Source organism: Zootoca vivipara, chromosome 13 (assembly GCF_965207765.1).
Source record: "Zootoca vivipara chromosome 13, rZooViv2.hap1.1, whole genome shotgun sequence".
Lineage (NCBI taxonomy): Eukaryota > Metazoa > Chordata > Lepidosauria > Squamata > Lacertidae > Zootoca > Zootoca vivipara.
Window position 1 is genome coordinate 11,619,728 of NC_142596.1, and position 26,721 is coordinate 11,646,448.

The 26,721-nt window shown below is 48.7% G+C and overlaps 1 protein-coding gene across 1 annotated transcript in view; it reads right to left on the reverse strand.

Annotated features, from left to right (window-relative positions):
* The window catches only part of TIPE3 (TNF alpha induced protein 8 like 3), a 45,979-nt gene extending 26,273 nt beyond the window's left edge, over positions 1-19,706 (reverse strand). The window contains exon 1 of the mRNA XM_035132144.3: positions 19,193-19,706. Coding sequence (XP_034988035.1) covers positions 19,193-19,244 — 52 coding nt within the window. The 5' untranslated portion in view covers positions 19,245-19,706. The remainder of the gene's footprint in view (positions 1-19,192) is intronic.
* Between the last annotated feature and the right edge of the window lie 7,015 nt (positions 19,707-26,721).

Below are 26,721 nucleotides of genomic sequence, written 5' to 3' on the forward strand. Positions count from 1 at the left end.
ATAGCACACAAACACACACATAATGATTGGCGATCTATTGCCAGGTCAAAAAGTTATGAAACTGATATTATGATACGGACATCAAACTAGCTTTGGACAATGTATTTATACACAGCCCTATACTGTACTGTACTGTGCTATACTGAAATGTTTAAATGTTTCTTTGATTGTCCTTGAATCTTCCTGCCACAGTTGCCATCCTCTCCTGCCACACCAGTGTGTTGGGCAACACCCTGTGAAAACCACTACTCTTCGCATTGCACTCAATGGTCTTACTGTCTTTACCTCCTTTAGAAGGTAACAGTGCATAAGTTACTTCAAAAAGTGGTGAACAAGTCTGTTTGGGGGACGCAGGGCCGGCTCTAGGTAGACCCCTGGTGTCGCAGGGCACCACGGCGCCGGCCCGCCAGGAGGGCGCCACGAGCTGCGCCCACCCGCTGGCCGGCCGGTCCGCCGCGCAGCTGCGTGCGATGCCCACCCGCCCACCGCGCTGGGAAACGGGGCGGGAGGGCGCCGGAGAGATCCGGCGTACCACGGCGCCAGGGGTGCTTCAGACGGCCCTGGGGGGACGCCTTGTCTCATTCCCCATGGCTTCTGCAATAACAGTACCACCGCAGATTCAATTCTGCATGTGTATGTGTTGGAATAAAGAGGGGCTGCCAAGGAAGAGGGCAGCAACTGTCCCCCATATTGCTAAAACATAGAAAAACTGCAGCTGCCAAGCGCTATCAAGGCCACATCTGCACCTACATCTAAAACATTAACACAACACTTTGAAGAATGATGGCTCCCAGCAAAACATTCTGGGAGCTATAATTTGCTCAGAGAATTGAGAGTTGTTAGGAGACCCCCATTCCCCTCTTGGAGCTACAATTCCCTGAGTGGTTAAGCACCCAGTCCATAGCCCCAGAGAAGCAATTCCCAGGGAACTGGAAAGGACAATTGTAACGATGTACATAAAGCGCTTCAAAGAGTAAAAGAAGAAAAGAGGATCTATAAATGCTGCGTGTTATTAAACAATCACGAGCAAATTGTTTAATATCTGTTTCTGGGATGCTTACTGCGGAGCAAAAAAAAAAACTCTCTTTACAATAGACAAATGGGCACTTCTTCTTTTTTAAAAAAAGGGGGGGGATTGTTGAAGTTTTGAATTATGGCTTCTATTTTTATGCCGGTGTTGCAGTTGGTGCCAAAGAGCTAAACAGCCTGAATCAGAAGCAAATTTGAGGGTTGGAAAAACATTACTCATTCCTCTTTAGCTGCATTGTTCAAAGGGGAAACAGGAATTCCTTCTCGTTCCTTTCGCCACTCCCCATCCGACGATTCACGGTGTCAGAACTCATCTAAATTGTCTTTAGCACAGTTCGCGAAAAGATGTCAACAGTGATTAAGGTAACCTAGCTTTTAATCATGCAATCTCCTTCTCAAAGGGGTTTTGCTAGTATCAAATACCTACGGCGCCGGGGGGGGGGGTTGTGGCTAGCAATCCATGGGGCTTGTGCACTCATCTCTGGGGAGGGGTACCACATTGGCACCACCATCCCTCCGCAGTTTGGCCCCTCCATTTATGAGACATTAGCAGTACATCTTTAGAAATGGTTCTGCTCTTTTTAAAGAGATTACCTTCTTTCTTTTTTTCATCTCATATGTTGCCCCAAGCTGTGCAGCGGCTTACACATCTATTAAATGAACAAGCAACTTTTGCTCAGAGTAGACCCATTGAAATGCATGGGCACGACTCACTTAGCCCCATTAACTTCAATGGGTCGACTTTGTTGGGTACAGTCATACCTCGGTTTGAGACCGCAATTCGTTCCAGGGAGTCGGTCGCTCCCCGAGTTCGTCGTAAACCAAGGGGCTCTTCTGTGCGTGCGCGCGCTGCGCAGACCGCTTCTGTGCATCCGCGAGCCGCGGAACCCGGATGTAAACACTTCCGGGTCCGCGGCGGTCGCAAACTGATGGTTGCAAACGGAGGTGGTCGCAAATCGAGGAATGACTGTACTGCCTGTGATCAGCGACTGGGCAAAATCTGGTCTGTGGATGATCACCTCTTGCCCTACCAAGTACTAACAGGGAGAAGGAAAAGAATTGTGTCACTGACATCTATTTATAACTTTCTCTTCGAGAAGATAATCTTCTGTCCTTTTTGTTGTTGTTACAGGCACCACCAAAATGAACAAGTGGTACCTCTGGTTAAGAACTTAATTCGTTCTGGAGGTCCATTCTTAACCTGAAACTGTTCTTAACCTGAGGTACCACTTTAGCTAATGGGGCCTCTCACTGCCGCTGCGCCGCCAGTGCATGATTTCTGTTCTCATCCTGAAGCAAAGTTCTTCACCTGAGGTACTATTTCTGGGTTAGCGGAGTCTGTAACCTGAAGCGTTTGTAACCTGAAGCGTTTGTAACCCGAGGTACCACTGTACTGGTTAAAGGAGAGACCTTAAATTTGCAGTATTATAGGTGGTAACAGAATTAACTGGACCTTTTCCTAACTTAATAAGACTATTTGGACCAATATAACAATAACAGCTGGTGTGGTATAATGTTCAAACAAAATAAAAAAATTCCTTCCAGCAGCACCTTATAATGTTGAGGGTTTTGGATTGGGACCTGGGTTCAAATCCCCACTTAGCCACGAAGCACATGGAGTGACTAGTCATTGCCTCTAAGCCTAGCCTACCTCACAGGCTAGTTGTGGAAATCAAAATGAGGAGGGAGGGAGAACTATGTAAATAATAAAATAAACATTTTTTGTCCTGCTCTTGCTAATGACTCTTTATTCTCTAATGTGCTAATGAATTGTCACTGTCAGGTGGCTGATGAATGTCCTTACTTGCAGATGGTGGTGTGATGATTAATCTTATGCTCCTACAGTATATTAGTTTATAAGTATCAAGTACTTACCGTAGTTAACTATTTAAATTACAGTTTTGTTTCAATCCCCTTTAAATGAGTGAGCAGAACTAAGTTCTCTTAAAGGAAATGCACGCAAAAAACTTAAACGCATTTTGGTCCCCCATAAACAGATTATGGAAGTTGGGTCCTAACCAGAAGGAAAAAAGATGGGAAAATGCAGGAATATGAATCCTACACGGTAAAACAGGGATAGGGAATGTTTCAGCCTGAGGGCCACAAGGATAGAAGCATTCTCAGAGTTCAAATGCACATCCCAGCCAGGCAAAAGCACTTGGGGGGGCAATGAAGGGGTGTGGCTGGGGAGAATTCCAGGGCCAGACAGAGAGTCTTGGGGGCCACATTTGGTCCCTGGGTCTGAGGTTCCCTGCACTTGTAGTCTTCAGGAATTGCAGACCTTTAAGAGATATGTGGACATGTGGAGAAAATGTGGGAGAAGGCGGAAAAGGAATCTTAAACTGGGATTACAGTAGAAGAAAAGACAGTGAATGGACAGGCAAAAAGGAGAAAGGATCAAAAGTTGGGAGGAGGAGGAACCTAGAACTTCCACAATAAAATACTAACGTAAAATAGCAGATGAAAGCACTCTGTCACCCTTGTCCAACAAATCCACTTTTATAGAACAAAATGGGATGTTTGCAGTTAGGAAAGTGATGGGGAAATCCACTGAAGGCAAATCAGGATGGATGCTCCTTGTCATATAATTTGCCTATAAACAGATTGGAATGTTCAAGAAAGACCAGATGGGCTCCAATTGCCCTGAAAGCGTTGTACAAGCAAATCTGGATGAGTGCTCTGGTCATCTGGAGGATCCCTTAATGCTAAGACAGCACAGAGAGGCAAACTACCCCCAGGAATGCATTTGTGTCTTTAAAATGGAATGTGAGGATTACGAACCTCCGAGAGCAAAAGGGTCTCCTGCGGTTATTCAATTGCTCGGCAGAATCTATTTGCTCGAGAACAGCCTGCGGTGGCTTATGAAACTTTTTCTCAACATGCTGCCCACATATTTTACAAAACACTTTTGAATTGTTGTGCGGCGCTAAGTCAATTCCTTTCAGCCCGGCTTCCCCTCCCTCCTAACTGCTCTGCTGACTCATAATGGCTGAATGTTAACACAAAATAAGTGTAGAAAAATAAATAAGAGAGTGATCAAAATGCAAATTTGCGGAGACACCCCCCCCCTTTTTAAATTGCCACCATGAAACGTGAATAAACAACCGTAAACCTCCCATAAAGCTTGGAGCGACTCCCTTTTGAAGAAAGGTTACAAATTTGAGGCTTTTTGTTTGTTTGTTTAGAGAAAAGGCAAGTATCCCATGTGGGGAGAATACTGTTGCACTGGGATCCTGCTTGCAGGCTTCCCATAGGCTAGGTTGCACCCTGTGAGAATAGATGCTGGGCTGATGAGCCTTTGACTTGGTCTAATAATAATAATAATAATAATAATAATAATAATAATAATAATAATTTATTTATACCCCGCCCATCTGGCTGGGTTTCCCCAGCCACTCTGGGCAGCTTCCAACAAAAATATTAAAATACAATGGTCTGTTAAACATTAAAAGCTTCCCTAAAAGGGGCTCTTCTAATGTCGTTCTTCTAATGCTCTTCCCTCCCAGGACTAACAATTGACTCCAGAGAGATTTCCAACAGCAACACAGTTTGTGTGATGGGGTTTAGAGGGAGAGCATTAACCTCCCCCCCCTCCTCTGCAGGCTGCAGTCCTGATTAAATGCCCTAGTAACAAATATTATCATTATTATTATTATTATTAATTGAATTTATATACCACCCTATACCCAGGGGTCTCAGGGTAGTTCACAGAATAAAATCAAGATAAAGGTAAAGGTAAAGGGGCCCCTGACCATCAGGTCCAGTTGTGTCCGACTCTCGGGTTGCGGTGCTCATCTCGCTCTATAGGCCGAGGGAGCCGGCGTTTGTCCGCAGACAGCTTCCGGGTCATGTGGCCAGCATGACAAAGCTGCTTCTGGCGAACCAGAGCAGCGCACGGAAACACCATTTACCTTCCCGCCAGAGCGGTCCCTATTTATCTACTTGCACTTGATGTGCTTTCGAACTGCTAGGTGGGCAGGAACTGGGACCGAGCAATGGGAGCTCACCCCGTTACAGGGATTCAAACCGCCGACCTTCTGATCAGCAAGTCCTAGGCTCTGTGGTTTAACCCACAGCGCCACCTGGGTCCCAAAATACAAATCCACAAAATATCTAATAAAAATAAAAACAACAATCCAATAGTACCCCCCCCCAAAAAAACACATTTTGAAAGGGCATAGGATGTAAATAGGATCAACAAAAGGCTTGGTTAAAAAGGAACGTTTTTGCCTGGCACCTAAAGGTGTATAATGAAGGCGCCAGGTGAACTTCCCTGAGGAGAGCATTCCACAGAAGGGGAGCTACTGCAGAGAATGCCCGTTCTCGTGTTGCCATCCTCTGGACCACTGAAAGAGGAGTCATACGAAGGAGGGCCTCAGAAGATGATCTCAGGGTCTGGGGAGGTTCATATGGAAAGAGGCGGTCCTTGAGGTATTGCTGTCCTGAGCCATTTAAGGCTTTATAGGTCAAAACTAGTGCTTTGAATTAGGCCCAGAAACTAATCAGTAGCCAGTGCAGTCAGACAAGGATCGGTATAATAGGCTCAAACAAAATGAATTCGTCTTGCGAGTCACCATCAGATCACCATCAGATCGCAAAATGCATTCGTCTTGCGGAAAATTCATCTTGCAGGGCATTCGCCTTGCGAGGTACCACTGTACAAATATACACGTCACCCCCTATATTTCTCACATACAAGAGAAAGGTATCCATACAAAAGAAACTCTGGTGAGGAAAATACTCTGTGGGGGTTAAGATCTTCAAAACAGCCTACTGTGGGCTGAGCAACACATTTCTCCAGAAATGTCTGGGAGAACAATGGCAAACATTGCTAGGACCACAGATATGCAGGGATGGGTGGCGGGGGGCAGAGGTCAAATTCAGGTTGTATTTTTAAAGGAGAACCAACCTAATGTGCACTTTCCAAGAAGAAGACACGAACTTGAACTCGGCCTTTCCAAGGTGCACTTCTCTGAATTTTACAGTGCTGTTCTCCAGCCAGGTAATGTGCATATATGTGTGTTGGGAGGGGGAAAGGTATAGGGGGGAAAGGTATTTTGGGGAGAATAACATACAAAAATACAGGACGGGTATTCTGTGGCACCTGTAAAAAATGCCACATCTGCAGACTGAAGTGATCAGGTCAGTGCGTCTGGCTGTTAACCAGAAGGTTGGTGCTTCAAGCCCGCCCAGGGGTGGTTGTGGGCAGGAATTCTGTATTGCAGGGGGTTGGACTAGATGACCCTTGGGGGTCCCTTCCAGCTCTACAATTCTATGATTCTACAGAAGAGGGTGATAAACCACTGGCCCTGTTGCTGTTCCTGAACAACAGCTCCCATTAAGACCCAGACAGCATGGCCAGTTTTCAGCCAGGATGGGTGTTGGAAGAACAGAGGTTCACCACCCCTCTTCTAGAATTGCTGGATTCACAGAATCACAGAATTGTAGAGTTGGAAGGGATCCCGAGCGTCATCTAGTCCAACCCCCTGCAATGTCGGAATCTTTTGCCCAATGTGGGGCTCGAACCCACAACCCTGAGTTAAAGAGTGGAGAGCTCTACCAACTGAGCTACCCCCAACTGGATTGTTCCCCCCCCCAAAAAAACCTTTGCAGCTGGCAACCAAGATGCCAAAGTGGAGTGGAATGTACCTAAGCACTTTTTAAATTCATCCTAATAACTTAAACATAGCTCTAGAGGGACACGCCATCCCAGGAAAGGAAATTCTTACATATGGGGAGGGAAATTGGGTAAAGAAAAGCCGCCAATGTCTGTTCTGCGTAAGAGAAAGACATACAGTAATTTGAAACTGGTTTCAGTTACAACGTCCCGTCCCCCCCCAGACGATGAGAATGCTGGTCATAAAGCATGTTAAACAGTTTAAAGAAAAATGATTTCTTAGGCATTGCAAATTAGATAATAAAAAGCACTGGACAAAACAAATAATTTATGCCATGGCTTTAGAGCCTTGGTTATGGTAATAAATAACGTATAAATCCGATACTGTGTTTACTGGCAACATTTTACTTCCCTTTCCCCCTCCCCGCTCTCTGATCAAGAGGAGATGATCCATCATGTAATTTAATCACCGCCACCATCATCATCACCACTGTTTTTGTGCCAGAAGAGAAGAGACAAAAATTGCTCGGAAGGCTGAGGCTGGCAATGGACAGAATCCCGGGACGAGGCAGATAATGATTTGAGACAACTCTGCTGCCGTGTGCAGACTCTGTCTGGGCTTCCAGCTGCCAGCCTGTCACAGGCTTCATGCCCACTGACTTTGGCTGAAGTGCTCCCAAACCCGGGTGTGTGTTTGTCGGGGGGGGGGGGTAAGGCGGTGGGTGGCAGGGCACAGGGCCAGGATGAAGCCATTCCAGCTCCGAGATGCAATGCAGCCGAAACTAATTACATGCAAGCTCTCCCTGACTTACACAGCAATTTTGTAATCTGAGCACTGGGTTTCGTAAGGGCAGGAGAAGCGCCATGACATAAGGGGCTTCTCCTCCCTCTCTTGTGCGTGTACGGTACGCACACACACAAACACACACGCACACAAACCGTAAGCTCTTTTCAGATACCACACTTCACACTTTGCAGGGACAGCGTGGGTGTTCCCGGGTTAGCAAATACGCAAAGCGTATCATGATAGATGCAACGGCTGCCCAAGCATCTCTTAGCCATGCTTTAGCAGAGGCAAGAGGCAATTTTAAAACAAGAGGCGCATGCCAATCGAAAGGAGAGCTGGACGGGGTCAGGCCTGGCTCTCCACCCTTGAAACAATTTGCTGTCATTTTCCTGGGTGGCAATCAAGAACCCCCACATGCAAAATCTGCATTAGGGAGAGCCAAGCAACACAGCAGATGCTTGCTTTTAAAAGGGTGCTTACAGGGACCCTTCCCCTAGGAAAAGTAGCTATATGGGATAGCAGACTCTCCAAATGTCCCTATTTTCCAGGGACAGTCCCAGATTTACAGAATCTGCCCTGGTTTCTGATTTGATCCCGGAATGTCCCGCTTTTCCTTAGGACGTCCCTATCTTCACTGGAGAAATGTTGGAAGGTATGGAGTTATGTGACCCCCCAAGCCAAGGAGTTAAGTAGCTATACGTCCTTTGGAAGACGTCAGAAGGCAGCCTTGTATAGGGAAGGGTTGTTTTTTTTAAAAAAAAAGTTTAATGTTTTATTATGTTTTTATATCCCCTTCATGAATCAATGCCTTGTCATAGCGAAGGGGCTTGAATAACTCCAAGAAGCTATGAGCTATGCCATGCAGGGCCACCCAAGATGGACAGGTCATAGTGGAGAGTTTTGACTAAACGTGATCCACCTGGAGAAGGAACTGGCAAGCCACTCCAGTATCCCTGCCAAGAAAACTCCATGGACAAAGACAACAGGCATATAAAAGTTATGACGCTGGAAGATGAGCCCCTCAGGTCGGAAGGCGTCCAACATGCTACTGAGGAAGAGCGGAGGACAAGTACAAGTAGATTCAGAGCTGATGAAGTGGCTGGGCCAAAGCCGAAAGGTCGCTCAGTTGTGGATATGCCTGGAAGCGAAAGGAAAGTCCGATGCTGTAAAGAAAAATATTGCATAAGGGGACGACAGAGGACGAGAAGGTTGGACAGTGTTCTCGAAGCTACGAACATGAGTTTGACCAAACTGCGGGAGGCAGTGCAAGACAGGAGTGCCTGGTGTGCTACGGTCCATGGGGTCATGAAGAGTTGGACACGACTAAACAACAACAACAACAACAACAACAACAACAACAACAACAACAACATGTTTTTATATATGTTGGAAGCTGCCCAGAGTGGCTGGGGCAACTCAGACAGATGGGTCGGGTATAAATAATAGAATTATTATTATTAAAGAGGATGTCTCTATTTTTATCGGAGAAATGTTGGATGGTATGGGATTCTCGATTTGTTCCCTGGCACTCTCCTCAGCCCATTCCCGCCAGGTCAGAACCCCTCATTGATCCTGCTCCACAAACTGTTCTGGGACAGAAATAATGCTTCTTGCTTGCCTAGAAGAATGGGGAGGGGTGTGTGTGTAAAAAGCTGTCTTTTGCATGGCTGGAATGCAGCCCCCCCATACAAAGTCATCCATCCCCCAATAGCTGCTGGCAAGGAATATTGCAGGTGACGCAGGTGAGCTTGGAGAAGCAGGAGCCCAGGTGTTTCTGGCAGAAGACAGCCGCCGCCTTGAAGCTGGCACTCCTGTGAAAGTATTGGGGATGTGGTGACGCAGTTTTACGTGGTGGGTGCCTTTCCAAAGGTTTGATATGGGGCAACAGCTTCCTTAGGCTCAGGGCAAGCAAACTCCACCAGCCAAGGTGAGCTTTTGAGCTCGAGGTCTCCAAGCCACTCCATCAGTTGGTGAAACTACCTGCCAAGGCATCTAGCTGGGAGACTGTCTAGCTGCCGCCTCTGCATTCGCTGCTGTGGTAGTGGTGTTTTGTAGTGGCATAGTGGGGGGGCATGGGGGCCGTGGCCCAGGGTGCAAGCTTCAGATGGGGCACAACCAGCTGCCCCCACGCAGGTGCCGGCTTCCATGAGTATCCTCGCCCTGCCCTGGCAAAGGCGGCAGAGCAGCTTGGGCCCACGGTGAGAGGGTGCAGACAGAGGGAGGCAAGCGAGGACCAACCCCAGCGTGGCCTGGCCCACTTTTCTCTCCACAGGTGTCGGGGAGATTTGCCTACCAAGGGCCAGGTCAGCCAGCCAGGCTCCCCCCTCCCGCCCATGGGCAGGCAGGCAGGCAGGCGGTGCAGTGCAGTGCAGTGCAGTGCAGTGCAGTGCAGTGCAGTGCAGTGCAGTCCCTCTTGGCTCGGGTGCAGGGGTGTTTAGGTGGCATCAGCGGCTTGCCTGCCCCGGGCTCCAGCAACCCATGCTACGCTGCTTGTGTTTCACATGCTGCCACCTTGGCGGACAACCCTGCAGCAGCATCATGGCTTCCGAGGGTGGGCCAACTCACACTCCTTGCTCTGGGCCACAGATTGACGCATGATGGGGGTGAGGGGTTTCAATATCTGTGTGGTTGGGTGTTGCTGGCACATGTGTTTGTTCCTGCTGTCGTCCTGGAGCATGTGCTGCGTGCATGGGTCCCTGATTGGCTGCCCTGAGGTGGGCGGGGCCAGTGGGCCTGCCCCGGGAGCTGTGCGTGTGGATTGTGTGGTGCAGCAGAATTGCTGGAGGTGGGTTCGAGTTCTGCGGCACTTGTAGCTCCTTGGGATGCTGTGGGTTTTGCACGGGCGGATCTGCTTTGGATTCCTCTGTAAATGAACAAAATGCAATCCATGCTGCCTTTCTGCCAAAGCACTCAAGGCCGAGCGCAATTTCAGATAATGGCTTCTAGTTTGAGAGACACGATGTAAAAGTGTGGGTGGCTGGGAAGGAACGGGAAGAGAAGAGGAAATTAAGTGAAAGGCGGGTGAAACATCTTTCCTGCGCTTACATAAGAAAGGCATGTCATGGTCAGGAGTAACGTTCATCGCTGGGAGTCAATTCTAGGGCAGGAAGAGTCAAATGGCAGGTGGGCTCAGCCAGGTTTGTGCCATGGAGTGCTTAGGGGAAAGGGTGGTTTGTTGTTGTTGAAAAGAAATATGAGAGAGAGAGAGAGAGAGAGAGAGAGAGAGAGAGAGAGAGAGAGAGAGAGAGAGAGAGAGAGAGAGAGAGCACGTGCCTGGGAAGCTGCTAAAGAGCCACAATACGGATAGTCACATTTTCCTCAAGGATGCCCTTGAAAACAATGCTGGGTCATGATACTGCCCTGTTCCCAGGGGCATCCTGTGCCAGGAACGCAATGCGGCTTACCCATCATGAAGCGGTGGCAAGGCTTTTCGTTAAAGGAAAAGAAGAAAAGTCCTTTTTAGAGGCCGTCCAAAAACCAGAGGTCCTTAAAATTTGCCCACTCTGGGCATTAATGGGTCAGAAAAGCCCCGCTGGATCCAGCCCATCTAGTCCAGCATCCTATTCACACAGTAGCCAACCTGGTGATTCATGGAAGCTCACAAACAGGACGTGAAGCAACAGGAATTCCCAGCAACTGGTATTCAGAGGCATTCTGACAGCGCAACAGTTAGCAACCATTGATAGCATTAACCTCCACAAATTTGCCTAAAACTCTTTTAAAGCCATCCGAGTTGGGAGCCATCGCTAGGATCCAGGAGTACCCCCAAGCTACGAACCGGCTCCTTCAGAGGAACTGTAACCCTATCAAAAGGAGGCGACCTCCCACCCATCTGGTCTAGGGAACCACCCACTAACTGCCTCAGTCTTATCTGGGTTGAGGTTCAGTCTGTTGGCTCTCATCCAGTCCATTACCGAGGCAAAACACTGCCTCACCTGCAGATCTAAAGAAGAAATAGAGCTGGGAGTCCTCAGCATACTGCTGACAATGTACAGTGGTACCTCGCTAGACGAATGCCCTGCTAGACGAATTTTTCGCTAGATGAATGGGTTTTGCAATCGGAGGTTGCCTCGCAAGACGAATTCATTTTGTGAAAAATTCGTCTAGCGAATTGCGGTTTCCCATAGGAATGCATTGAAATTCAATTAATGCGTTCCTATGGGCAAAAAATAAAATAAAATAAATCCAATGCATTCCTATGGGATTCACAAGACGAATTTTTCACAAAACGAATTGACTCACAGAACGAATTAAATTCATCTTGCGAGGCACCACTATACTCCAAACTTCATGTAGATGTTAAGCAACATAGGGGAGAGGATTGAGCCCTGTGGAACCCCACATTGAAGGTTCGACGGGGCTGAAAAGAATTCCCCAAGCAACACCCCCTGGGAACCACCATCCAAGTAGGACTGGAACCACCGCAGAGCGGTGTCACCCACCCCTAGTTCTGATTGTCGCTTCAGAAGGATACCATGGTTGACAGTATTGAAAGCCGCTGAGATGTCGAGGAGAATTAACAGGGACATGTTCCCCTTCTCTCTCTCTCGACAGGGCGAGCAAAGCAGTTTCTGTGCCAAAACCGGGCCTAAACCCCGACTGAAATGGATCCAGAAAATCCAGTGTTTCTTCCAAAGGCCCCTGGATCTGGTCTGCGACCACACGCTCCAGAACCTTGCTCAGGAAAGGGAGATTAGCAACTGGCTGGTAGTTAGTTAGGTTTTTCCAAATGCAGAGGGGGTTTCTTAAGGAGTGGTTTTACCACTGCCTCCGTCAAACAGGCAGGGACCACCCCCTCTCGTAAAGAGGCATTGAACACTTCCCTGACCCAGCCAGCTGTTCCCTCCCTGGCTGGTTTTATCAGCCAAGAGGAGCAAGGGTTTAAAGTGCAAGTGGTTGCTCAGACTGATCTGAGCACCTTGTCCACATCCTCAAGCATTTAACATGCAAGATTTAAGATATGCAAATATCTTTTGGGGGGGGTGTTGATCAATTATTAAATGGGATTGTAGCAGACAGAGAGGTCCTGCTGACGTCCTAAGGAAAACTGTGCCTGGTAGTTGTAGGTGACTTTGAAGGTGACTCGGAAACTACAACTAATCCAGAATGCGGCAGCTAGACTGGTGATTTGGAGCGGCTGCCGAGACCACATAACACCGGTCTTGAAAGATCTACATTGGCTCCCAGTACGTTTCCGAGCACAATTCAAAGTGTTGGTACTGACCTTTAAAGCCCTAAATGGCCTCAGTCCAGTATACCTGAAGGAGCGTCTCCATCTCCATCATTCTGCCCAGACACTGAGGTCCAGCACCAAGGGCCTTCTGGCGGTTCCCTCGTTGCGAGAAGCCAAATTGCAGGGAACTAGGCAGAGGGCCTTCTCGGTGGTAGCGCCTGCTCTGTGGAACGCCCTCCCAACAGATGTCAAAGAGGAAAACAACTACCATACTTTTAGAAGACATCTGAAGGCAGCCCTGTTCAGGGAGGCTTTTAATGTTTAATAGATTATTGTGTTTTATTTTTCTGTTGGAAGCCGTCCAGAGTGGCTGGGGAGACCCGGCCAGATGGGCGGGGTATAAATAATAAATTATTATTATTATTATTATTATTATTATTATTATTATTGGGAGACAATCTCCCATTGGCATCATGCTGGTGGGTGGCAAAAATGGGAGGGGAAAATGGAGTGAGTGTGGGACAGACCGAAATCTGGAGAGGAGGAAGGGGAGAAAAGTTCTCTGCGAGTGAGGAGTTCAGCCCTTCAGAAAGAGCTACCTCTTCCTTCCTTCTTCAGTCGTCTTTCCCAGGAAACCCTAGGAATTGTAGTTCTGAGGGGAACAAGTGGTCTACTAACAACCCTCAGCACCCTTATCCAATCACAGTTCCCAGGATCCTTTGCAATAAGCCACAACTGTTTAAAGTGGGATGCTACTGAGTTAAATCTATAGTGTCGATGGGGCTTTACAGCTCCAGGCTCCAGCCCCAAAGCTCTCTAAATCTTCATTGTGTGGTTCACACAATAAGACTGTGTGACAGGATGAATATATTTTCCCCTCTAGTATTATTATTAATTTTATTTTTATTCTGCCCTATACCCAAAGGTCTCAGGGCAGTTCACATAAAGTATATCTTTAACTGGAAGAACACATTCGCTTCTGGTTATGCAGCCGGTGGGTCGACGGTAATGGCAGAGGGAAGGCCCAACTGTGGGACAGAGCCAACACTAAAGTACAACAGCAGTGTGTGTACGTCTGTGTGTTTGAATGCTTGCTATGGAAATTGTAGTGTCATGAGTACCTATTTTCATCTTTGAAATGTCAGAAAGCCTGCTACGCATGCAGAGGTACCATGACAGACCCAACAGGGAGATTTTATGAGGAATTCTATCCCACTGCCAATGTGTTAACAGTGACTCATTTGATTTGTTCACTACACAGGGAACTGACCTGGGAGGGAAAACACATTTTTCCATCCGCTGGCTTTTTTCCCAACCTTATCTGTTTTCCATCCATGGAAAACAGCTGGCTTATAGCCTCTCTGTGAAACGGAGTTCCGGTCGCACCAAAAAGCCCATGCCCACTTTTCATCTGTTCCAAATTAGCTGGAAGAGTCAGAATACCACCCATGGCAAAGGATTTAGCGCCAGTGGAATTTGTTCTTCCTTGGGGATGTTTACCACAAGACTGAACAAAGGGAGCTATATCCCATTCTAGCTTAGGGAAGCGTACAATTAGTGTGATCCCTACTATCTCCACTATTGAATTCAATGGGATTTACTCCCAGGCAAGTGGGGTTAGACTTGTAGCCATGGAGTTGTATACAATGTTTAAATTAATGCAGTGTTTTTCAACCACTGTTCCGCGGCACACTAGTGTGCCGCGAGATGTTGCCTGGTGTGCCGTGGGGAAAAGACAGCGGTGCGGCGGCGAGCCGCTGCGTTGCGCCTGCAGGATCCCTGGCTGACTGGCTGGCTGGCTGAGCGCGTGTGGTTCCTTCCCAGAGGAGCCTGGCAGGCGCCAGCACGGGGAAGCGCTTCTGCGGGGAAAGCAGGCAGAGTCAGCGCCCAGCAGCGCGGCGCTGGATTGAGGAGGTGGTGCTTCGTGCGGAGCTGCTGGGTGCCGACCCGGCAGACCGCTTCCTTGATCCGGCGGCCTACTGGGTCGGCGCCCAGCAGCGCTGCGCGGAGCACCGGATTGAGGAAGCGGCCTGCAGGGTCGGCGCCCAGCAGCTCCGCACGAAGCACCGCCCCCTCAATCCAGCGCCGCGCTGCTGGGCGCTGACTCTGCAGACCGGCTCCTCAATCCGGCACTCTGCAGGACAGCTTTCTTTTGGGCAAGGAGTTTGCAAACAGTTTAACAGCGCAGCCCTGTCCCTGCGCATTTGGAAGCGAGCCCTGGACCGCTCCGGGGGGGGGGCTTACTCCACCTCGCGCGAGGAGTGGGGGGCCCTAAGCATTGACGTTTTCGGCGGCGGCAACAGGTGGGCGGCGTGCGGGATCCGTGGGCGGGGGGCGCCTCAGGTCTGGCGTCTCTCCCCCGGGCTGTTTCCTTGGCAATGGGGGATGGAAGCCGCGTCTCCCCCGGGAGCAGGAAAAAGGGCGGCAAGGCGAGAGCCGCCCGCAAGCCCCGGCACCGCGAGCTCCTCAGTGGCTGCGGGTCTCTGGCAGCGCGATGCTGCAGTGGCTGCTCAGTCTCCTGCTCTCTCCCGTGTCCCGCACCGGCGCAGCTGGGCGCCGACCTGGCAGGCCGCCTCCTCAATCCGGCGCTCCCTGCAGCGCTCCTGGTCACTGACCCAGCAGGCCGCCTCCGGGACCCAGCAGCAGCAATGCTGGCTGCGGTAATTACAGTAAAAAAATTTTTTAAAAGACACCCCCCGAAAATAAGCCATAGGCTTATTTTCTTGGGTAAAATAAATATAAGACGGTGTCTTAAAATGTGGGAAACACGGTAATAACCTCAATAATATAGGCACAGAGTTAATTTTTTTAACATTTTCTAATGGTGGTGTGCCTTGTGATTTTTTTTCATGAAACAAGTGTGCCTTTGCCCAAAAAAGGTTGAAAAACACTGTGCTAAAGTGCTTAGCGGGGCACCCAGTTTTACACCAGCATTATACAGTGGTACCTCGGGTTACAAATTTAATTTGTTCCGGAAGTCCGTTCTTAACCCGAAGCATTCTTAACCCGAGACACACATTTGCTACATAGGCCTCCCAGGGCCCCGGAAGAGGAATTGCACTCGTATCCTGGGGCAAAGTTCGCAACCCGGGACACCGACTTCCAGGTTTGTGGAGTTCGTAACCCAAAGCGTTTGTAATCCGAAGCATTCAGAACCCAAGGTACCACTGTAGTGACATGGACCAACACTTGGGCTGGTTGAAGCCTCGTAGAAGACAAAACCGCGGCACATTAGCGATGCTCTTGTTAAATACGAACCTTCGCCAGGCCACCTTCACAACATATCTGAGGACACTTGCCCATCGCACCAAACTGCGAGACACACTTTCAGTGCCAATGAGCCAAACCCCCAACATTATAGCTCCGTTTGTACAGCAAGAGAATCTTGATCTCAGGGTTGCGGGTTCAAGCCCCACGTGGGGCAAAAGATTCCTGAATTGCAGGGGGTTGGGCGAGATGAGTGTCCTGTTCCCTTCCAACTTTACAGTTCTAGGATTCTATGTAGTAGGCAACCTTCCTTTAGCGTCTGCCCTAGAACTGCTCGTTTCAAACTCTCGGCTGACTTGCACCTTGCTTTATTCCTTTATTATAGCATCGTCCTCAGCGGTCAAAATTCACCAGGTGCCAGGCGCATTTCGCCCCCGCTTGCAACCAAGTGAAGATGCCCGATTGCCGGGATGGTGCATGGAACCCTGAATGTTCTCACACACTAGCAACACACCCTGTAGAATTCTATCTGCTATATTTTATCTGCCCAATCAGACTGAATTTCAGAAACAAAAAAAAAGTTGTTTGGGAAAATACGGCTTTTGGGCCGTCTGGCCCCCCAAATGGCAACTAGACATTCCATGTTGGCGCCTGCAACCCTGGTTTAAGGAGCCATTTGACACCTAGCTTGTATATCTGAGTTTCTAGCACTGCCACTAAGGCCCCTGGGAAGGGCCATAGCTGAGTGGCAACATCAGCTTTGCATACATAAGGTCCCAGGTTCCATTCCTGGCATCTCCAGGTAGCCCTGGGACAGACCTGCATCCGAAACCACGATGAGCCACTGCCAGCCAGTGCAAGCAGCACTGAGCTAGATGGACCAATGGTCTGACTCTCTAGAAAGGCAGCTTTCTAAATCTCACATGTTTATTATTACATTTCTATCCTGCCCCTTTTCTCCAAGGAGTTCGAGGTGGTGTACATAGTTATCTCGCCCCTCTCATTTAATCCCCACAACAACCCTGCGAGGTAGGTCACTGACTGAGCTTTGTGGCAGAGAGGGGATACGAACCCTAGTCTGCCAGGTCCTAGTCCAGCCCTCTAACCCAGGGGTAGGCAACCTAAGGCCCGTGGGCCGGATGCGGCCCAATCACATTCTCAATCTGGCCCACAGACGGTCTGGGAATCAGTGTGTTTTTACATGAGTAGAATGTGTCCTTTTATTTAACATGCATCTCTGGGTTATTTGTGGGGCCTGCCTGGTGTTTTACATGACTAGAATGTGTGCTTTTATTTAAAATGCATCTCTGGGTTATTTGTGGGGCATAGGAATTCATTCATTTTTTTAAATTTCAAAATATATTCCAGCCCACCACATGGTCTGCGGGACAGTGGACTGGCCCATGGCTGAAAAAGGTTGCTGACCCCTGCTCTAACCATTACACCACACTGGCACCTGGATGATCCACATGACCAATTGGGAGTGGGGGAAGACGACCTAAGTCAGGCTGCAAGGCACCCAAGTCATGGAGGAAGCATGGAGAGGTTTGGAGGGCAAGGATGGCTAATCTGCAGCTCTCCAGGTGTTGCAGGACTCCAAAGGCATGAGGGAAGCTGCAGCCCAGTGAGATCTGAAGGACTGTAGGTTCCCCACCTGCCTTAAGCATAGCTGCCAAGTTTTCCCTTTTCTCGCAAGGAAGCCTATTCAGCATAATGGAATTTCCCTTAAAAAAAGGAGAACTTGGCAGCTATGGCCTTAAGTGGTCAGATTCAGAACAGGTTACATGAAAGCAGGCGGTTGTAGGGAGTCTCTCTCAAACTGCTAAGTAACCGCCAACCTCCCCCACAGCTGGAATCATAGAATTGTAGAGTTGGACGGGACCCCACGGCTCATCTAGTCCAACCCCTGCAACGCAGGAAGCACAGGTAAAAACTTTGGCACAGGAAGCGGGACTTCCAGGAAGCTCTCAAACAAACGGTGACACTGCTCAGGGATAGAGCAGATGGTTTGGATGTCTCCTTGCCTGATGCCGGTCAGTGCAAGACAATAGTCAGCTAGATGGAACAATGGTCTGAGTCAGTTACGGCTTCTTCTCCCTTTGTTGCTTGTGCTAAGTTGTGAGGTACAACACAAACCAGCAACTTCCAGCCAGGGAAAATATTTGTGGTGTTTGGTTTGGTTTGTTTTTTTAAAAAAACCCACTACCACCCATCTTTCTTCCAAAGAGTCCAGGGCAGCACACATTTTCCACATCACAACAGCCCTGCAAAGTAGGCCAGGCCGAGACATTGTGACAAGCCGAGGCTCACCCACTAAGCTTCATAACTGAGTCAGGATTTGAATCCAGGGTTCCCTATTAGGTACAAAGCAGTTAGCTCAGTCCAGATAGCTCAGCTGGTTACAGCATGGTGCTGATCGCGCCAAGCTGGATGGGGCAGCTGCACATTCCTGCATTGCGAGGGGTTGGACTAGAGGATCCTCAGGGTCCCTTCCAACTCTACAATTGTGCAATTCTATGAGACTGTGATGCAGTGATGGTCACCGACCTGAATGGCTTTAAAAGGGGAACAGACAGTCATGGAAAAGGAGGCTTTCAATGGCTGCTACGGTCATGAAGGCTATGTTCTCCCTCCATTGTTGGAAGCGCAGTGCCTCTGGATACCAACCGCTGGGGAGCACAAGTGAGGAAACAGCTTTTTGAACTCAGGTCCTGCTTGAGTTGGCCACAGGCATCTGGTTGGCCACTGTGAGAACAGGATGCTGGACTGGAGGGGTCTCTGGCCTGATCCAGCAGCGACGCGAACCCCATTGCTGCTGTTCCAGCAGAGACAACTAATTGCATATCCGGCAGAAATTCATTCTGGAGGCTCACATATCAGAATATATCCTCCTGTTAGCACAGCCTCCACCCCATCCTTTCAAAACCCTCTGTCACCACGCCACTAATAACAACACCGCGCGGTCTCTGAGCATGCACAGAGTACGTTCCTCCTCCCAACCCAGCCGCCAAAGACCATGCAGGAACTCTGAAGAGATGCAACCTTCCACAGAAGACCCGCCCACGTCCAACTGAAAGCAGTGGTGATGGATATGATTCATTCAGGGTGCAAAAGAGCCGGGGGTAAAGGTACGAATGCCGCTTCCAAGCTCCTCGTCTTTCTAGCAATAACCCGACCCCCCTCCCTAGATCTTCCCAGTTTGCGGTGGCTTGGAAGCGGGCAAGGAAACGCGCGCACCCCAGCCCCCCCCCAGCGCCGAATCAGCTGCCTGTCCTTTTCCTCCCTGGTCCTCCCTCGTGGCAGCAGCCCGGGCTAGGCAAGAGCCTCCCCCCCCCCCTTCCCAAAAAAGTGCCGGCCTCTTTCTCTCTCTTTTTTTTACCTGCTGAAGAAACCAGCTCCCCCTCGCTCAGCTCTCCGGAATCCGAATCCATGGTGGCGCGGCGGAGCAGCTGCCCGGGTTCCGCGTCTCCAAGAGCGCAAACGCCTCGCCTCGGCCGCTTGCGAGAAGTCGGGCGCCCAAGTTACTTGGAGAAGGAGGGAGGGACAAGGAGGGCGGTCCGGTCCGGTCCGGTCCGCCTCCTCCTCCTCCTCCTAGCCCAGTGCCGGGTCAGCTCCGCCACATGCAGTAGCAAACCGCCGCCACCTCCTCCTTTTCCTAGCAGCGAAACGCGTCGAGCTGCTGGCACAGGCGGAGCCAAGAGGCTGGCCGGCCGGCGGCGCTGGCTCTTTTTTTCTTTCTTTTTTTGAGGGGCAGCCTGGGGAGGGCAGAAGGAAGAGAGGTTGGGGTTGGGGAAGAGCTCAAGAAGCAGGAACAGTATTTTCTCCCTGGTTCTCCTCGCTGCCCCTTGATGTGAGATCCAGCTGGATCGCTTTCCAGCAACTCCCTCCTCCTCTCTCTGAGCATCTCCACATTACTTCCTTGTGCATTCCCTTATACCGAGCGCGTAACTCAAAGGATTGGGAGGACCCGAGGATCGCGCTCCCTCGTGGGCAACCTTTGTGGGGCGGGAGGGGGGGGAGAGAAGAGAGATGCCAGTGCGTGGATGGAGGGGGCCATAGGTGTGCAAGGGAGGGCATTTTCTTGCCGGACAGAACTTAAAAGGCAGGCCAGCGAGTAAGAAGCAGAATCAGCCCTGTAGGGAACTTGAGAGCGCAGAGCGAAGACCAGTGGGGTGTGTGGGTTGGGGTCAATGGTGCAAGTAAGGAGTCAAGAAGAGCTTGCAGGATCAGGCCCTTGGCCCATCTAGTCCAGCAGCCTTTTTCTCACAGTGGCCAAGCAGATGCCTCACTGGGAAACCCACAAGCACGATTCAAGCACAAGCACCCTCCAACATTTCTCCAGTGAAAACAGGGAGACTGGGTTTCCCCCGCCACTCTGGGTGGCTTCCAACATATATAAAAACATAATAAAACTTTTTTAAAACCTTCCCTATACAAGGCTGCCTTCAGATGTCTTCCAAAGGTTGTATAGTTACTTAACTCCTTGGTTCGGAGGTTGCATAACTCCATACGTACCCTCCCACATTTCTCTGATGAAAATAGGGACATCCTAAGGAAAAGCGGAGCATTGCTGGGCAGGGCAGTCTCGAGCAGGTCGGGCGCCCTGGGGCTGAGGGGCAGAGATTGCTTCGGCGCCCTCGCAGGGTGCAGCATGGTTTCCGCGCAGCTTTGCCGCGCAGCGCCCAGCCTACCGGCCCGGCGCCCTGGCACACCGCACCACCGGGGTTCTACCTAGAGCCAGCCCTGTTTCTGGGGTCAAATCAGAAACTGGGACAGCTTCTGTAAATCTGGGGCTGTCCCTGGAAAATAGGGACACTTGGAGGGTCTGAGCACAAAAGCACTCTCTCCTCCTGTGGTTTCCAGCAACTGGTAATCAGAGGCATTGCTGCTTCCAAGTAGAGCATAGAGAAGATAGCCCTCTCCTCCAGGAATTTCTCTAATCCTCTTTCCAAGCTATCAAGGATGGTAGCTGGCCCTGCCGAGTGCTGAGCGGGTTCCAGAGTTCAACTACCAGTATGTGCTGTGTGTAGGAGCACTTTTCCTTCCCTCTCTTTCTGATGCTCCGCTTTGTGTCGGTCTCTTAAGCAGCCAAAATGGTACCACCCGCACACTCAACAGTGAGGGGCAGCCAAGAAGGAGGAGAATGGTGTGTGTGTGTGCGCGCGCAAATTAGAATCAGTTGGTTCTGCCTGTTGTTGGCTTCGGCTCAACCTGCTGTTGGCATCTTAGCCTTCCAGTCTCACTGGTCACCTGCCGCTGCCAGGGAAACCATAGTTCTTCTTCCTTCTTTTCAGAGCATAGCTCCGTATGTCCAAAGGCAACTGAGCAGAGCAGGATATTAGTCACCACAGCATTTAAATGATTTGCAGGGAGCAAAGTGCTGATCTCAATTTGTTAAGACTTTAATGACTGCGCTGGGGCTAAAGGGGAAAACACACTGTAAGCCCAATGCTAATAATTAGGACTTGCTGGTTCCATAAGTGCTTTTGATTTGATGTCCTGATGTTGGTGCACTGAGATTTCTGGTCCAGACCAAGCTCTCCACATGAACCATAGCAAGTGTTAACAGCTGCTAATGGCAATTAACACCACTGATTTAACTTCATTATGATAATGATAATTATTCTCTCTCTCTCTCTCTCTCTCTCTCTCTCTCTCTCTCTCTCTCTCTCTCTCTCTCTCTCTGCTTTTTAACCAGAGTGACTTAAACAATTCAAGGCGAGTGGCCAATGTTTTTTTTAAGAAACCCAGCTCCTGTGTTGGGACTTTTAACAGGAGCTTAATTTGCAGACCTTAGCTGGTGGTGATGGGAGATACTTACCTCCATGCCGCAGTGGCGTAACATGGGTTGCAAGCACCCGGGGGAAGACAAGTATTGTGCCCCCTAACCTTTGACAGCACTGGTGTGGCAATTGCAGCCCACCCACCTCCTGGATCACCTCCCCACCCATTTCTCCCTTTTCACCTTCTGTTAAATGCAGAAGACAGCAACTGCCCCCCCCAATAAGTGCCTTTCACCTGATGGAAGAAGCAAAGGAAATAAACACGGGAGCTCATTTGTGAGACCACGGCGTTCCCTGCCTCTTGAGAGAGGCACTGACTGTCTGAGGGGGAGTGCATGCTATTTTTTATTTTGAAATTTTGTGCCCCTAATAATTTTGCACCTGAGGCAACCACCCCTGTGCCACACACTACACCACTGCCACGCTGCGAAAAATTTTCCCTTGTTGATTTATACAAACCTGAGTTGCTATGGAAGGCCCAAGAACAGTACAGGGGAGAGGGTTGTTTGGTCAGGCAGGAGTAGAACCACCGTCCTACACAGTCTTGCTCACTGCTGTGATCCAGAAGGATGCCACAGCTGGTGACCTCAGAAGCTGCTCAAAGATCCAGGAGAACCAGGAGGAGGTGTTCTCCTTCCTACTCCTGTCCTGTTAAAGGACATGGCAATCAGGGCAGTCAATGCCAAAACGGGGCCTTATGCCAGACTGAAATGGGTCTGGATAGATAATCAGCTTCATCCAGGTATCCCTGAAGTTGCCTGGCAACCAGCTTCGCCATCACTTTGCCCAGACATAGGATGGCTTGCTCTTGTAAGTCAAGATGGGCAAAGGTCAATAGAGTAACAATTGGCTACACTTTTGTAGGTGCCCTGTCCACATCACCAGGTTGCAACAACTGAGGATAAAGGGTGCTGAGAGTTGCTAGGAGACCCCTCTTCCCCTTCCGAGGCTACAATTCCCAGAGTGGTTTCATGATCCACATCTCTCTACACAGGGAACACTGGGGATGGTATGCCTTTGAGGGGATTTCCTAACAACTCTCAGCAGCCTTAACAAACTAGTTCCCAGGATTCTTTGGGGGGAAGCCATGGCTGTTTAAAGTGGCCTGATATTGCTTTCAGTGTATAGTGCTTTCATCTTTATTTGAAGATAAAGTTGCTCTCCCAATGTATCACAGCAAGCCTCTGAAGAGTTAGTTGTTCTGGTGTTTGGATCTTTCTAACCAATCCACTCACTAATCCAGGCTTCCTCAACCTCGGCCCTCCAGATGTTTTTGGCCTACAACTCCCAGGATCCCTAGCTAGCAGGACCAGTGGTCAGGGATGATGGGAATTGTAGTCGCAAAACATCTGGAGGGCCGAGGTTGAGGAAGCCTACACTAATCCATCTCGCCATCATGGGGGAGAATGCAACCAGGTAACCAGTCTGTCTCCTCAGTCTGCTGCCTAGGTGTTGCAAACGGTTGCTGGGCAACTTCAGAGCTCTTTTTCTCTCCCCGCATGGTTGTCTCTAAACGAAACCTGGGGCTACACAACCATGAATATAAGAAGACACCTTCGGCAGGAGACTCTTAATCGCAGGTCATGGGTTTGAGCCCCATGTTGGGCTAAAATATTCCTGAATTACAGGGGGTTGGACTAGACGACCTGTGTGATCCATTCTGACTCTACAATTCTATGATTCTATGAAAGATCATGGGCTCTAAAGCAAAACACAGGGTCACCCTTGATCACCACTCTCCATGCGTCGTGGGACGCAGGTGGCACTGTGATCTAATCCACTGAGCCTCTTGGGCTTGCCGATCAGAAGGTCGGAGGTTCAAATCCCTGCAACGGGGTGAACGCCCGTTGCTCTGTCCCAGTTCCTGCCAACCTAGCAGTTCAAAAGCACACCAGTGCAAGTAGGTAGCAGGAAGGTAAACAGCATTTCTGTGCGCTCTGGTTTCCATCATGGTGTTCCGTTGCACCAGAATCAGTTTGGTCATGCTGGCCACATGACCCGGAAAGCTGTCTGTGGACAAATGCCAGCTCCCTAGGCCTGAAAGCGAGATGAGCGCCATAACCCCTTTGACTGCACTTAACCATCCAGGGGTCCTATCCATTCTTAACAGGTGGGGCCCTATCCATTCTTAAGGAAATCAGCCCTGAGTGCTCACTGGAAGGACAGATCATGAAGCTTGAGGCTCCAATACTTTGGCCACCCCATGAGAAGAGAAGACTCTCTGGAAAAGACCCTGATGTTGGCAAAGATTGAGGGCACGAGGAGAAGGGGAAATCACCAGGGGGCATAGCTGTCAACCCTCCCTTTTTTTTGCTGGAAATTCCCTTATTCCAGCGCCGTTTCCCGCTGCTATCCTGGATTGTTAGATATACCGTAGAGACTGTCCCCGGGACAGGTGAGGCTGCTGCTGATCCCTTATTTTCAAATCCGAAAGTTGACAGCTATGCCAGGGGTATCCCTGCTGGTTCAGGAAATTAATCGTTTTGTATTTACAGAAGGGAGACCCATGGCAAACTACCGTACTTCAGCTCATAAGAAAGTGATGTGGTAAAGTTTAAATAATCTTACTTGTTTGAAGTCGTATTTAAGTCACATGACCAAATAGTAGAGAAGATGGTGGCACCAGTTTCTCATTTTATCAAGATTTACAATTAAGAAATTATATTTTAAAAAGCTATTTTGATTTCAACAGGGGTCTTAGGCCATTCAGGAAAATGCTACTATTTAAGCAACAGAAAGCCCAGTTATAAAAATGTATATAATTTTAAGGGAAGCAGATCATGATACAGTAATGACAATTGAGGGTTGGGAATCAAAATGAGAAAAATAATTTAATTGAGTTATATTTAGTGTTCCACCCCAACCCCCCATTTTTACTACAACCAAAAACAAGCACCTGCTGATATGTTTCACTGTTTCTCTCATCTTTTAAAAAAACCTTTACAAAATACATTTCTAGTGGAATGCTCCTTACTGACAGATTTATTGCCTTTGTGCAATGCTTTCTTGTTCCAGACTGTAGTATGTAAAAGGAGATATATTTAGATGTAACGATATTGTGCCTGTATTTTTAAACCCCCCAACTTTCCAAACTAGGAATCACAGCCTGGCATGTTGTGCTGTTATTTATTCATATAAATCAGTCTCTTTGTGCTGAACACCTCCCTCCGGTTCTTAAAATTCCTTCTGTGCGTATGGTGTGATTTGTTTGTGATCCATCATTCATTAAAAGGTTGGGTGGGCTTGCTCTACTGCAAGAGATGGAGCTGTTGCTAAATGCAAATGAGGCAGCCCACACAGACTTCCTCCTTGCCTGTTCCAAATATCTGAGACTGGCCAGCTTTAGCTGGAGATGGGGTTCTACATCAGCTGCCTGAAGACTCAGATCTAGAAATACACTGCACATCTTGGATGATACAGGAAATCACAGAGAGCCCTGAAATTTATCCTCAGGGTTCTGCTGCCCCTAAGAATGCAGCATGTTGTAGACCCTAATCCTTACAAAAGTAAGTCTGGCAATATAATCAGGCCAGTGTGGTGTTGATTTGCCAGCTCTCCAATACCCCAATGCCTAAATGGGAAGTAGTGATCTCTGTTAGAGAGGTTTGGAAGGCAGCTTCCTTACTCTCCCAATGGTGATTGCTGCAAGCACATTAAAACTTAGTTAGATTTACATCTGTCCTCACCCATCTTTAAACAAATGTTCCCCACAAAAATACCAAGGCTAGAATAAATCACAGACAGTAACTTTTACAAGTTACTTTTTTCATGAGTTACAGCAGACAAGTCTCCATCCATTGACAGTAAAATTAAAGAAGAAGAAAAGGTTCCAAGCAACCTTTTTAAAAGAAATAACTTGGTTTCCTTACAGAAGAATCATGCCATCTGCGGGCTGTAAAAAATCTTCTTCTTCTTTTTTTTAAAAAATAATTTTTATTGAATTTTTAAACAAACAAGACAAACAAGACATACAATATAAATTCTGTCCCTTCAAATACCCCCCACCCATGAGTCCACCTCTGCCACCAGTGGCACCCGCCGGTGTTGAGAATCAAAGGGGTCCATTATAAGGCTGGGTTTGACCTCCCCTCCCCCCTCCCCCCTCATCCCCCCCCTGCCACTGAGAGGACAAGGATGGAGGGGTTCTGTGGGTTGGTTTCCCCTCAGCTGCTCCTTTAAACACAATACACATAAAAAATACAAACAAAAAGAAAAAGAAAAAAGAAATAAAAATTTAAAAATTTAAAAATTCCCCATTCTTATTTTCTTCACATTATAATTATGACTTCCTCAGATCTCATCTTCCTGGTTTTCCTAACTTCTCTAATTAATTATGGCGGGTTTTCTATTCCAGTTCCAAATCTTATCCTTATAATATTGACTTATTCCTCCTCCTTCTTCATGCTGCCCCCCCACAAGTCCCCTCCTGCCACAAGAGGAACCTGCGAGGCGCAGCACTTCAAAGGTTCCATTTTGGTGTCTGGGCTTCCCTCCACCCCCCCTCTCTCCCCCAGAGCACCCTCTGCCACCAGGTGCTTCTGAGCAAAGAGAGGGGGGAAGGCGGCCCTCCATCCAGACACTTATCTGAACACAAACATGTTAATACAAACCCAAAAATTATTTCCAAAGCCATTCTTCTACCCCCCTCCAGAAACTAAATTTTTATATCTATTCACTCTCCTTTCTCCTCCCGCTGTCCTTTCCCCCCCTTGAATCAGCAGTCCTTTATCAAGCCAAGATTTCAGAAACCGTTAATCAATCACCAAAATACTTTTTAACTAAATTTTTTCACCCCACACCCATTCTTTCCCCCCTCCCCCTGCCTTTCCTTTCCCTCAATCACCCATGCCCAATTTTTAGCCCCTCCAAGAGCCTTCTTTTCTTCAGTCTTTAAATCATTTTGTTGTTTTTGGCAGCTGTCTTTTTCCTTTTCAAGTCCTTGTTGTTCTTCCTCCAGGTCACATTTTTTACAATCCACCTCAGTTTTTGCAAAGTCCACTTCTTGTTCATTACTCTCAGGTAAACTTTCCACATTGTCCTCTGAGTCCTGATCTTGAACCAAAGTCTCTGAACATGTTAAGCTGGAGTGTTGCAGTGTCCTGTGAATGTCCTTCAAAATCTCTAA